At 56.9% G+C, this 12,697-nt stretch overlaps 2 protein-coding genes across 2 annotated transcripts in view; one reads left to right on the top strand and one right to left on the bottom strand.

Annotated features, from left to right (window-relative positions):
- The window catches only part of Phldb1 (pleckstrin homology like domain family B member 1), a 39,461-nt gene extending 35,899 nt beyond the window's left edge, over positions 1-3,562 (top strand). The window contains exons 26-27 of the mRNA XM_090319389.1: positions 1,465-1,550; positions 2,353-3,562. Of these exons, the coding sequence (XP_090175515.1) occupies positions 1,465-1,550; positions 2,353-2,493 (227 nt within the window). The 3' untranslated portion in view covers positions 2,494-3,562. The remainder of the gene's footprint in view (positions 1-1,464; positions 1,551-2,352) is intronic.
- A 155-nt stretch (positions 3,563-3,717) lies between these two features.
- On the bottom strand, positions 3,718-11,009 carry LOC150045496 (trehalase-like). Its single transcript, XM_090319799.1, has 15 exons — positions 10,893-11,009; positions 8,397-8,497; positions 8,149-8,293; positions 7,982-8,069; positions 7,536-7,636; positions 7,353-7,445; positions 7,129-7,245; positions 6,921-7,043; positions 6,498-6,547; positions 6,187-6,381; positions 5,239-5,456; positions 4,878-4,989; positions 4,429-4,541; positions 4,167-4,220; positions 3,718-3,955 (listed from the first exon to the last, which is right to left on the bottom strand). The coding sequence occupies exons 1-15, from the start codon at positions 10,979-10,981 to the stop codon at positions 3,809-3,811; spliced, it is 1,746 nt and encodes a 581-aa protein (XP_090175925.1). The 5' UTR covers positions 10,982-11,009; the 3' UTR covers positions 3,718-3,808.
- Between the last annotated feature and the right edge of the window lie 1,688 nt (positions 11,010-12,697).

Here is a 12,697-nt window from a genome sequence, read left to right as displayed (position 1 = left end):
TTTCTATGTATGTGGTACCGAGGAATCGAACCCGGGTCTTCCTGCATGCTAGGCAAGCACTTTAACCACTAGGCCAAACTCCCGGCCCCGTGCCCTTTTCTTTTTAACATGACCTCAGTGTGTCCATATGGTTCACTAGTGGAGATGTCTGAAAAAATATGAGAAATTTGCCCCTACTTGCTACGACGACTCATTCTCTTTTTTAAAATATCAAAAGTAGCAAATAATAGTGAACATTCCTTTTCTACCGCACGTGTCTTAGTGGTCTTTCTGTACCAAATAGATCTGTAGGTGTTTATAACACGGTGACTTTTCCCCCCTCTGGTTCTGTAGCTTGCACTTGAGGCATGGGCACAAAACTTGATGCCTAGGCGCTGTCATGAGCCTCTCGTGATCAAGGGTAGCCCTCTACCACTTGAGCCTCAGGCCTGCTTTTCGCTTTTTCTGAGTCGTTTATTGGAGATGAGAGTCTCATGGACTTTGCTATCTAAGCTGGCTTCGGACCCCAGTCCACAGATCCGAGCTACTCCTGAGTAGGCAGGACGACAGGCCTGGCAGCTAGAGGTGATTCACAGAGTATTTCTCAGTCCACGCCTAGCGATAGATCGCTCCGTCCATATCTTATATTTCTACATCACTGTTTATCGGTCGTGTGATATTCTGTCATAGAACTAGGGGTAGGGCTCAAGTGGTCGGGTCCCAACCTAGCAATTCAAACTCCAGTGGTTCTCAAAACAACAACAACAACAACAACAAAAATGGTGCCAAAAGCCCACTGATGGTCGTGTGGTCCACCGTAATTGATTACAGCATCTCTCCTGGCTGGATACTTGTGTGCTCTCATCTGTTTGAGCCTGAACTCTTCATTCTTCTGCCCCAGGCATTGCAGTGGTATACCACTAAGCCTGGCACAGTTCCAGTTTGCTGTTGTTCCGGTACTGGGGCCTGAACTCAGGGCCTGGGTGCTGTTCCTGAGCTTTTTGCTCAACACTGGCACTCGACCACTTGAACTATAACTCCGCTCCCCCTTTTTGGTGGTGAGTTGGACTTTGCTAGTTCTCCCTGGTTTTCCTGCTCTGGCTGATGTTGAACCACGATCCTCAGATTCGAGACTCCTAAGTAGCTAGGATTGTAGGTGTGCACCTTTGGCGTACTTTTCTAATGTTGACCAAATGTCCCATGAGAGTTTCGCCACGTTACTCTCCACCTGCCCTCTGCTGGACTGCGTGTTTCTCCAGGGCTTGCCCAGGCCTGGTGTGTGTCCTCGCTGCTCGGGCGGGTGAGCAGGCGCCGCTCAGTGTGGTTGTCGTTTGCATTCTGTCACGTGGCTCGAGGCGGAATGTCGTGTGCGCTGGCTTCAGTGCTGGAAGCCTGGGAGGCCAGGAGCATCACCCGTTTGCCAGAGAGGGATGCTTGGGACACGCAAGCGCGCCTTAGCCTCATCCTGGGCTCATCTATTTGCAGACAAGCACGAGACGAAGCTGAAGGGGGTCATCTACTTCCAGGCCATCGAGGAGGTGTACTACGACCACCTGCGCAGCGCAGCCAAGGTGAGAACCGAGCAGCCACGGGCCCGTGGGGGCTGCGTGGGAAGGACGGGTCCTCGGGGCTCTGGGAGTAAAGGCTCTGGCCTGCCCTCTGCAGGGACTCCCACCACGTCCTTCTCCTCTTAGTCAACTTTCTCTTCCTTTCTCCCTCTCCCCGCCCAGAAGAGGCTTTTTCGCTTCACTGTGGTGACCGAGGTACCCTGTCCTCCTGCCTCTAACCACAGCTGCGCCATTAACGCCTCCTTCACCCACCGGCCCCTGACTCCTCTCCCATCCTCTAACTCACCCCAGGCCCCAGGGAGGAGTGGAAGCGGGAGCCCCAGTGGGTGGCCTGCTTCTGGTCTCCTGCAGCTGTGTGCTGTGGGAGCAGGAGACATGGGAAGGCAGCTGAAGCGCTGGAGGCAGCTCAGGGCTCCACAGGGAAACTGAGGAAGGTGCACTTCAGTATGCGCCAGCCTTCCTCCTGTCAGCACCCCAGTGCCCGCTGGCCCTGACCTCTGCTCCTCTGGGGTCCTGGCCCAGCACCTTGTGTCCCGCCTTCTTCCTGCCTGTGTTTTGCTGAGATCCTCTCCGGCCTTTTGGGACTGATTTTCTTGTAGTCACTTTTGAACCTGGCCATGGCAAGAACCAGTGTGCCGAGCAGGGCGGGCATGGCCCTGCCAGGAGTGCCACCATGGGACTGGTAGGGTGGGGCTGGCCCACCTGGCCCCCTGGGGGCCAGGAGGAGAAAGGCAGACAGGAGGCCGGGAAGGAGAGAGTTCTGTGAGCCGCCCCGTCTTAAGACTGCCCTCTCTCCCCTCGGCAGAGCCCGAACCCAGCCCTGACCTTCTGCGTGAAGACCCATGACCGGCTCTACTACATGGTGGCCCCCTCTGCCGAGGCCATGCGCATCTGGATGGACGTCATTGTCACCGGGGCGGAGGGTTACACTCAGTTCATGAACTGACCTGTGGTGGGCCTTCTGGACCCCCCCCTTGGCAGCCCCAGGACTCATGCCCAGCTCCTGGCTGTTCTGCTCCCCTGGAGATACCTGCCCCACCGAGGGGTGCAGCTGGCGCCCTGCCAGTATGTCTGCAGCTCGGTGCTGCAAGGTTCTGGGTTCAGTCACTGGAGAACCAATGGGAGAGGAAAGGTGGGGAGGGGCTCTGCTGCCTCTCAGGGGCCCAGAAGTTGAAGGCCCCTCCTGTGCTTGGAGGTCTGGGTCACTGACAACCTCTCAACCTGTTCTCTTTGATGAATTATGGTACCAGAATCTGCCAAAGATTCCCTCCCAGCTCGGCTCCTCTTCAGGGGCCCTGGGGTCCAAGCAGAGCCATGTCCCGTGCGGGGTAGGCCTGCTCCACCACACCCTTCTCCATTTACACTCTCCATTACTTTGCTCAAGGCCAGACACCTCAAGTGTCACCTCACCCTTGAGGTCCCAGCCCCAGCGCCCCGCTGCAGGCCCATCACTCAGGTCTCCATGGAGACCATTGCCATGGACACACTGCTCCAGCCGTGGGCATGTGAGGGTACCAGCCATCATCTCTCCAGCCCTCTGGGCATCTCCGTGGGGGAGGGGACTGAACACCTCCCTAGCCCCCCTTCCTGTGTCTCTGGTCCCCCGGCCCAACCCTCTCCCTTCCACTCGTGCCTTTGCTTAGAGCCAGAAGGGATGGCACCGGGGGATCCAGCCCAGAGGGGCACCATTGCAAACAGGAGAGGAACCCAAGAGGCCTTCCTCTCCTCACAGGGTGGATGGATGCCTGACAGGGCAGGGGTGCTCAGGGCACACAGCAGAAACCTGAGCAGAGGGGATGGCAGAAGGGGCGGTCCCTGGCTGGGGCCAGCCTCCAGAGGGTGCTGGAAAGAGAGGACCAGGCCTCCAGCTATCTGAGCTCTGCCCTTCACGCCTTAACACTAAGCCCTCCTTCCTCACTCTCCTACCCAGCACTGGGCCCTCGGGTGCCTGGACCTGAGCTGGGGCGTTTGCAGTATTTGTAAGCATTTCAGCAGAACAATAAAGCATTTGGACTATGGAAGCACGTGGCAGGCCAGTGTGTGGGGGCAGCTGCAGGCTTCCCACTCTAGGAAAAGTGGCAAAAGAGACACGGGCCCTGGCCACTGATCAGGTCACTGCATGCCCCCGAGTCCAGACCAGAAGACAGGACAGGAGAGCCTGAAGAAGGGAGGGTGGAGAAGTTTAATGATGCAGGAGCTGAGGCCAGGCAGGAAGATGCTGGGAGAAGAGGTGGGCAAGAAGGCGGTCCCTGTCCTCATCCTCAGAGCCACTGGGGCAGGAAGCTGAGTAGAAGGGTGGCCAGCAGATAGTGGGGCACCTGCAGAGCCAGCAGGGCCCCCGAGGTCAGCCGGTCCCCATACTGGTCCAGGAGCATCAGGGCCACAGCATTGGTCCAGCCAAACCCCTCCTAGAGAGAGGCAGTGCAGTGGGGTCACAGGAAGGGCGCCCAAGCCCTGTTTGGGGGCTGCCAGGTCTCCTCCCCAGGCTCTGGCACCACCTGTGCTGCAGAGGCAGCCAGCGGTCAGCTCGGCCCCAGGCAGGTGGGCTCCCGGGCAGTCAGCACAACATGGCCTGGAGGGGCTCTGCAGGGTGGGGACAGCCACCCCCGCCCCACTCACCTGGACATCATACTCCCCTCCACTGCCCGGCTGCTCACCGCTGCTGATGTCATACTGGGGACAAAAGGCCAGAGGCCGCTTGTAGGTTCCCAGCCCAGTAGGACAGGACAGTGCCTGTGGCCTGCAGCTCTGACCCCTGCAGTTCCCAGGAATGTCCACTGGGTGGCACCAGTGCCCTGGCTGGGCTGCCCTGATTCAGGAAAAGCCTCCCTGTAATGGAGGAGGTCCCCAGGGGACAGAGGGACACCCACCGCTTGCTCACCTTCTCATACATGGCAGACTTTTGGGAGTAGACGGCAAAGTTGGTTCTGATCCAGTTCTGGGCCAGCTGGAAAGCCACTTCTTGGGCCTTAGGGGACCCAGCCTTGGCCAAACCTAGTGCCCCATCCAAGGCAGGGTCTGAGTCTCCAGAGCCTCCATCTCAGGCAGCACAGAGGCCAGGGGACTTGTTTACCCAAGGTAGGAAGAAGAGACCTTGGCCCCCAGGCCTCCTTTCTAGAGCCTCAGGCCAAGCTGCTCTTCACCTCGTGCCTCAGGGTAGAGGGAAGAAGGGGCAGGGGTAGACATGTCTGCTGAGTGAGTGGGGCCAGAGGAGCAGAGGAGGCAGGGAAAGGACCAGGCCCTGCATGCTTCCTTCACACCTCCCAGAAGGCCAGCTTGCTCTCCTCCCTGGGGCCAGAACCTGGCAGATGCCCAGGCCTGCCTCCCTACCTCTGATGACCAGGTCCTGCAGGGGGGCCCAGCCATTGGGGAAGTCCCACTGCTGGCCCGTGTTGAGCAGAGAGGTGGGGATGCCATGCTGGTAGGTCAGGATCTGGCTGTCCTAGAAGGTTCCAGACAGTTAATAGAGCGTGGTGAGTCAGGATGCTGGGCCCTGGGGACGACAATGTGCCCTTTCTGGCCCTCTCTTCTTGGTCCCCATCTGGTCCCAGTGGGACGTACAGGCTAAGACAGGGCCAGAAAGCAGGGAATGGCTGCCCTTTCCAGGTAGGTCCCTCCACTGTCAGCAGAGTCAGTGCTGCCTCAGGGCCCCAGGCCTGCCCCGCCCTTCTCCACCCTGCCTAATCCTCACCTCCAGGTATTTCAGAGCCTTGTCTGGGATGCTGGAGTCAGAGAAGCAGCCGGCCCAGAGCGGGGTGAGGTTGGATGCGTAAAACTCCAAGTTGTTCTTTCCATTTTCTAAGTCATAGTCGAACCAGGCTCCTTTCTGTTCATCCCAGAGGATAGCGTCCATGGCGGCCAGCCGCTGGGCCCGCAAGTTACTGTACTTGGTGGCCTGGGAGTTGTTCCCTGGAGGACATTGCCTTGGTGTCAGTAGGTAGGGCTCTGGCTCGACTGCAGGCCTTAAGTGGCTCTATTTTGTTCTTCATTTGTGCTCCTCCCCAAGAGTGAGAAGTTCTGACGTGGAGGGTCGGCTACTCTGGGTGCCCAGGCCACTTCATTTCTCCAGGTCCTCGAGTTCTCGGGCAGATAACTCTGCCCTCTCTACCCAGGGCTTCAGGACTCTGTGCCCTGGTCCTGGCTAGGAATTTCTCTGACTCGAAAGGGTAGGTGTCATGGGGTAGCGTCGGGGGCCTGAGTGGGCAGAGGGACTAGGGTATTTCCTCCCAGGCCTGGGGGCCTGGCAGTCCTAAAGGTGGGTGGTGAGTGAGAATAAAGGGCATTATAGAGGTGAGCCACACCTGTAATCTTACTACTTGGGATGCTGAGATTCTAGGATCAGTTTGAAGCCAGTCCAGGCAGGAAAGCCCGAGAGGCTCTTATCTCCAATAAGTGGAGCTGTGGCCTTGAGCAAAAGAGCTCAGGGACAGTGCCCAAGCCCTGACCGACAAAAAAGAAAAAGAAAAGCAGAAATGGAGTCACATGGCAGCACGTTTGAGGGAAGAGCAGGAGCAGAAGGGCGGAAGTCGAGCCACACTCTCCGCACAAAAGCAAAGTTTCTCTGGGTTGTTTATGCTTTCCTTTTCAGTGCAGGGTGGACATGGGAGCCCATCTTGCCCGCCCCCTCCCTGGGGCTCACCAAGCAGAGAGTAGAATTTTCCCATGAGCTCCTCTGCCTGGCACAGGAAGGCATTCAGGTCCACAGGCACCAGTTTGCTGGTTCGGATGCTGCTGAGCAAGTGAGGCTTAGGGCTTCCCACAAGCCAGCGTGAAGAGAAGTCCCAGCCAGACTCGGCCCCCGCCTTCAGCTCAGCCCACAGGGCCTCTCGGCTCCCTGCAAGGGTAGAGCCGGGGTCTGGCCAGCCTGACTGAGGGAAAGGCAGCCACAGACCAAGATCTGATACCATGCACCGAGGCCCAGGGTCCTGGCCTGCCCGGCTTGCTGCTCACCTTCTGGCACTGTGTCTGCCAACTCCACATCTTTGCTGTAGGACTCCGGCCTAAGAAAGGGAGAGGAAATAGCTTGACTAGTGGATGTTAAGCCCCTCTTCTCAAGCTTCCTCTGTGTGTGTGCATGTGTGTGCGTGTGTGTGCCAGTCCCAGGGCTTGAACTCAGGGCCTCGGTGCTATTCCACACCTTCTTTCCACTCCAGGCTAACATTCTACCACCTGAGCCATGGCTCCACTTCTGGCTTTTTGATAGTTAAGTGGAGGTCACAGTCTCGCAGATTTTCCTGCCCAGGCTGTCTTTGAACTGTCATCCTCAAATCTCTGCCTTGTGAGTAGCTAGGATTCCAGGCGTGTACCACTGGCACCCAGCTCAAGTTTTGCCTTCTGAACAGACCAGAGCACGGTCCCCAGACCGGTCCTTACCTGGGTCCGCCATAAGGGACGTAGTAGTGGTTCAGGTTGTAACTCTTTCCCCCCACGCTCACAGAGACGGTCTTGTTGACAGCCCAGAAGTCTAGTTCCGAGGCCAGGATCTCTAGGTTCTCCCTGGGGTGAGGGCAGACAGCACTCAGCCCGGGGCGCTGCCCTTGCCCCCAGCCTGCGTGGTGTCCAGTGCCGGCCAGCCGCTCACCGCAGGAAGGTGACGTTGTTGGTGTAGCTCATGTACCGGTCCATCATGAGAGTCAGGAGTGGGGGCTGGCTCCTTTGAAGGTAGTACACGCGCCCGCCATTGGGGATGTGCCCATAGCTGCCAACAGAGACTGGCTCAGATGCCTCTGCCAGAGGCGGGGCCAAGGCAGGCCTAGAAGCAAGCCTATGGCACACGTGCCCCGGACACACCCAGCCCGCTCTTACGTCTTCACCAGGTTCAGGAAGTTGAGCAGCATGCCCTCCACTGTCTTGGTCATCTCAGAGAGGAGCAGACCTTCCATGACCCAGTACGAGTCCCTGGGGGAGGGGCCACCAGCGGTCACGCCATGCAGGGCCCCGCCTGGTTCCCCCTCGCCCCCCCCCCCCCCCGCCCCACCTGGGGCTCACCAGTAGTAGAATTCAACAAAGCGGCCTCCAGGCACAATGAAGGGGTGCTGGGAGTAGATGAGGGAGAACCGCTCGGGATGGCTCAGGACCTCTGGCTTTATCTATAGTGGGGCAGGAGGTGCGGGTGGGGGTCATGGCTGAGGGGCTGCCAGGGTGGCCGCAGGGGCCTTTGGGTCCCCCACTACCCACTCCCTGAGCTTAGGAGTCTGTGGTTGGGGGGTGAGCCCTGGGGGTCAAGCGGGAGGGCTGCCCGGCCTCCTCGGAGAAGGGCAGCGCTGCCACAGTTCCTGAAGGGAGCAGCGGGAGGAGGCCGAGCTGGGTGAGGGGGTGAGGACTTCTAGCGGGGCTCTCCCCCGACCTCCATTCTTAGCACGGGGCTGGGGCTGTGCTCCCGGAAGTGCATGCCCCCTAGGCCCCCCAGCCTTCTCTCCCCGGGGGGCCGGTACCTTCTTCCCCAGCTTCCTCCAGATCTGGTGCAGCTGGCCTGCCCACATGCGGAGCCTGGCGTCACAGATCCTCTGCAGGAAGCGGGGGCTGGAAGAGCACGGGTGCTCAAGGCGTGGGGAGGCAGGCCGGCCCCTCGGCCAGCTCCTTCCCCGGCTCAGAGCTGTACCTGTCCTGCCAGTCCTCAGGGGCCCACGACTCCAACTCCTTCCCCACCGCCTGGAAGTGCTGCTGGACAAACTCGCGCAGCCGCGGTCCGGGGACGCTCTGGTTGTGGGCCTCGGCCAGCTCCCTGAAGCTCCGGAGCACCTGGTCTGGGCCACAGGCCGCAAGCAGGGGTCAGTGACCCTTCCCTCACTTAGAAGGGCCTCCCTTAGCCCTTGCCGCTGTTTCTCTGGGGGGGTGTGAGGGCCTCACCTGGAGCCGTGGACAGTGACATGTCCACAAACTGCTTGTCATCCGGGTAGAGTTTGGCCATCTGCACTTGGTGCAGGAGTTCCCCGTGACAGTAAATCTGGCTGCAGACACAGGCAGAGGTAGACATGGTCAGGAGCCCCGGCTGCAGCAGGGGTGGGCTGCTCAGAGTGCTCCCCGGGGCTGGTGTGTGAGCTGTGTGCACATGTGTGTGCGTAAATGTGTATGTGCATATGTGTGTGCACGGGTGTATGTATGAGCTGTGTGTGCACGGGTGTATGTATGAGCTGTGTGTGCACGTGTGCATATATGCATATGTGAGATGTATGCATGCACGTGTGTTTATATGAGATGTGTGCATGCACATGTGCAAGCTGTGTGAGTGCATGAGCTCTACGTGTATGTATGTGCATATACGCATGTATGAGCAGTCTGCATATGTATGTGCATAGATCTATGTGTGCACACGTGTGCGTGTGTATGTGTGTGTGTGAGCTGGTGGCAGCTTGTATGTGGTGACATACACATTCAGGAGACTTTGTGCAACACAGGAATTATACCCCTGGCTGGCTCCCCTGGCTGCCAGCTGACACAGTCTACAAGGCCGGGTGGAGGAAAGGCACGGAGTACTTTAGTAATGACACATTCAGAACTCAGCACCAGTAAGTGGCTCTCGCCTGCAATCCTAGTTACTCAAGAGGCTGAGATCTGAGGATCATGGTTCAAAGCCAGTGCAGGCACCAAAGTCCATGAAACTCTGATCTCAATAAACTACCAAAAAGCCAGAAGTGAAGTTCAATTGGTAGAGTCCCAGCTTAGGGCACAAAAAGCTAAGGAATAGGGCCCAGATCTTAAGCTCTAGTCCCAGTACTGGTACCTACAAAAAACCCGGTAGCAAATGTGGGGTGTGGTGGCTCACGCCTGTCATCCTAGGTACTCCGGAGGCTGAGATCTGAGGATCAAAGTTCAAAGCTGCCCGGACACTAAAGTCCATGAGATTCTTATCTCCGATAACCACCAGAAAACCAGAAGTGGGGCTGTGGCTCAAGGGGTAAGGGGGTAGCCTTGAGCTGAAGAGCTCAGGGATGGCACCCAGGCCCAGAGTTCAAGTCCCATGACTGACCAAAACAAAAAGGATAGCAAATGGACAGGGGACATTGTAGCCGAGAACACAGAAATAAGCAGATGGACACATGGGTTGCACAGTCAGGGAAACGCAGCAGTGCTGGGCGTCTCAGCGCAGGAGAGTCGTGCGCGCTCCTAACGTGATTTTGCCGGATGTCTGGAGCAGGGCAGCCAGCGTGGCCAGCAGCGCTTCTGCTTTGGGATCTGACAAGGCAGGGCAGCAGTGTGCGGTTGGGATCACGTCTGCCAGCTGTGGAGGAGTGGGAGCTGGGTCTTGGGAGACCCAGGGTTCAGTGACTTGCTCCAGAGGAGCGGGGGTCGGGGAGGGAACATCCGGGAATGACTCACCACTGAGCCTTTGGACTGGGTTATTTGTTGAGTGGCAGACTCATTACTGAGTAACTGTAAACCTAGATAATGAAACGCTTAGAGAGGAAGTTTCTGCTTATGGGTTCAGTGGTAGAGGCCATGCTTACTGTACATGAGGCCCTACCTCTATCCCCTGCACCACTCACTCACACACACACACACACACACTCATACACGCACATGTGCACACACACACACACACACACAGCTGCCGATTTTAACAGACAAAAGCAGTAGGCGTGGCTACCTGTGCCGCTCTGTGCCCTGAATGTTGGTGGAAAGGGGGGCTCAGGTCTGGAAGGACAGAGTGCGTGTTAGCCCAGGGCTGAACCAGGAGCTCCTGACAGGCTTGGGGCACTGAGCAGAGTGACTTAGGGACACTGTAGAGAACGCATTTCATCTTCTATGCTAATGATGGTTCTCCCCATCCCTGCTTCAGTCCTGGGGTTTGAACTCTGGGCTTGGGAGCTGCCCCTGAGCCTCTTTGTGCTCAAGACTAGCATTCTATCGCTGGAGCCAGAGCACTACTTCTAGCTTTTGCTGAGTGGTTTATTGGAGATAAGAGTCTCACAGAGGGCCAGGAATTTGGCCTAGTGGTAGAGTGCTTGCCTAGTATGCATGAAGATCCGAGTTTAATTCCTCGGTACCACATACATAGAAAAAGCCAGAAATGGTGCTGTGGCTCAAGTGGTAGAGCTCTAGCTTTGAGAAAGCCCAAGGACTGTGCTCAGACTCTGAGATCGAACCCTAGGACTTGGGAGAAAAAAAAAAGAGTCACACAGAGCTTCCAGCCCAGGCTGGCTTTGAACCATGATCCTCAGACCTCAGCCTCCCGAGTAGCTAGGCTACATTCTCGATGTGGTGGGTCAGTTTGACTCTGGCTAGCAGGCCTCATCCCAGGACTGGAGGCTCAGTGCCTGGCCAGTGCCTGCTGCACCAGGAGACCTGCCTTTCTTGCCTTCGCTCTGAGGATGGCTTCCAGCCCTCCCCCTCCCCCATGCCTACCTCTCACAGGGTGGGGGCAGGGCCCCCTGGGCCTTCAGCCCCAGCCCCAGCAGAAGCAGCAGGTGCAGCTCCCAGGACCTCCTAGGCATGGTGGCAGTGGCTGTGAGTCTCAGCACCCTTCACTGGCTGGGCAAGGACTGGGTGCCTTGCCTTGCCAAATCAAAGTTCAGACTTGAGGTGTGGCTACTACAGGGCCTGCGTTTGGTCTATGTGGCCTCCTCACTTCTACTCTGGGGACGTTGTGCTCACCCTCCACTGGACTTTTTTCTTTTTTTGGCCTCTTCTGTTTCTTCGTCTCAGCTGATGCCCAGCTCATGCCCCTCCCTCAGAGGTATCTGGGGGGCATGAGAGAGCCAAGGACACAGTTATGGTCACAGATCCATTTAGCTCATATGTGGCCACCATCCACAATCCAGATGTCAGTTTCAGGGCACAGCCTCGCCTCTCTATGAAGAAAGAGACCAGCAAGGCTCTTCCCCTGTGCTCATTTTTGCAATGGGTCTTGAAGATTGCTTAGGAGTTTGCCTCGGGAATGAGCAGGAGGAGATGAGGCCAGCGCATGAATCGTGGACCGGTTGGGGACAGGGAGAAGCTCAGCCAGCTCCCTAGCCCTTGGCATTCGGGCTGGGGAGCCTGTGAGATAAGATGGGGGGACAGGAGGGCACCAGTCTGGAAGTGGCCAAGGGCTGGCTGCTGTTTCCCCAAAGAGGAGCCAGCATGGGAGGTGTGGCTGAAGTTGCAGGCTCAGGTTTGCTTCTGGAAGCTTCTCCCTCTGCATGGTGGAGGAGTGGAGGGCAGGCTGGGGCCCTTGGCAGGCTGGACCAGCAGTGCAGGGCCCCAGGACTTGCTGGAAATAATACTGGGTGGCAGAGTGGGGGGGGGGGTGGAGTGGAATTTACTGCCAGCTGTCACCTCTGACCTTAGTGACTGGCTTGGCCTCTCCTGTCACCTCAGGTTGACACTTAAGGGTGTCACCTGCACATCCCAGCCATATTTGTCATGATTGAAGGAAAAACCTTCAGACAGATTAAATTAGCAACATCTATTTGAGTAAAGAAACGAATCAAGAATCTGACAGCCCCCAGCCAAAGGCAGTTATTTCTAGACAGCAAGAGGAAGTAATGTCAGAAGCATACTGATTGGCTGCCCCTCTGTATTTCCCTCATTGTGGACATGTCTGAACCTTTGAAGCCAGCGATTGGCTGATACTTGACCCCTTGTCAGGAAAATAAACTCTTGTGTTAGGCTGCATCCATTTACACATCAAGTTTGGTGACAGTTTGCAATGGTGTAGAGGCAGCTCTAGGCCTCAGTTTCAAGAGACTGACCTAAGCTACTGTACTACATTGTTCAGTCTTGGTGTAAAACTCACAAGTCACACTGTTATATGGAAATTCAGTTGTGAGATATAGAGAAGCCACTTTTTCTTTTCTTTCTTTCTTTTTGTCAGTCCTGGGCTGAACGCTGGGCCTGGGCACTGTCCTTGAGCTCTTCATCTCAAGGCTACCACCCTACCTCTTGAGCCACAGTGCCACTTCCAGATTTCCAGTAGATAATGGGAGATAAGAGTTTCATGTCCTTTTTCATGCCTTAGCTGGCTTTGAACTGCGATCCTCAGATCTCAGCCTCCTGAGTAGCTAGGATTACAGGCATGAGACACCATGCTGGGCTCTCATGGACTTTCCTGCCCTGGCCAGTTTTGAATGTTGGTCTGATTCAGATCTTAGCCTCCTGAATAGCTAGGATTACCAGTTTGAGCCACCAGTGCCTGGCTGAAGTACATTTGTTAATAGTATTCTCTGTGA

Source organism: Megascapheus bottae, chromosome 27 (genome assembly GCF_031878675.1).
Source record: "Megascapheus bottae isolate mThoBot1 chromosome 27, mThoBot2.hap1, whole genome shotgun sequence".
NCBI classification, from domain to species: Eukaryota; Metazoa; Chordata; class Mammalia; order Rodentia; family Geomyidae; genus Megascapheus; species Megascapheus bottae.
This window is presented reverse-complemented; position numbering and strand designations above follow the sequence as displayed.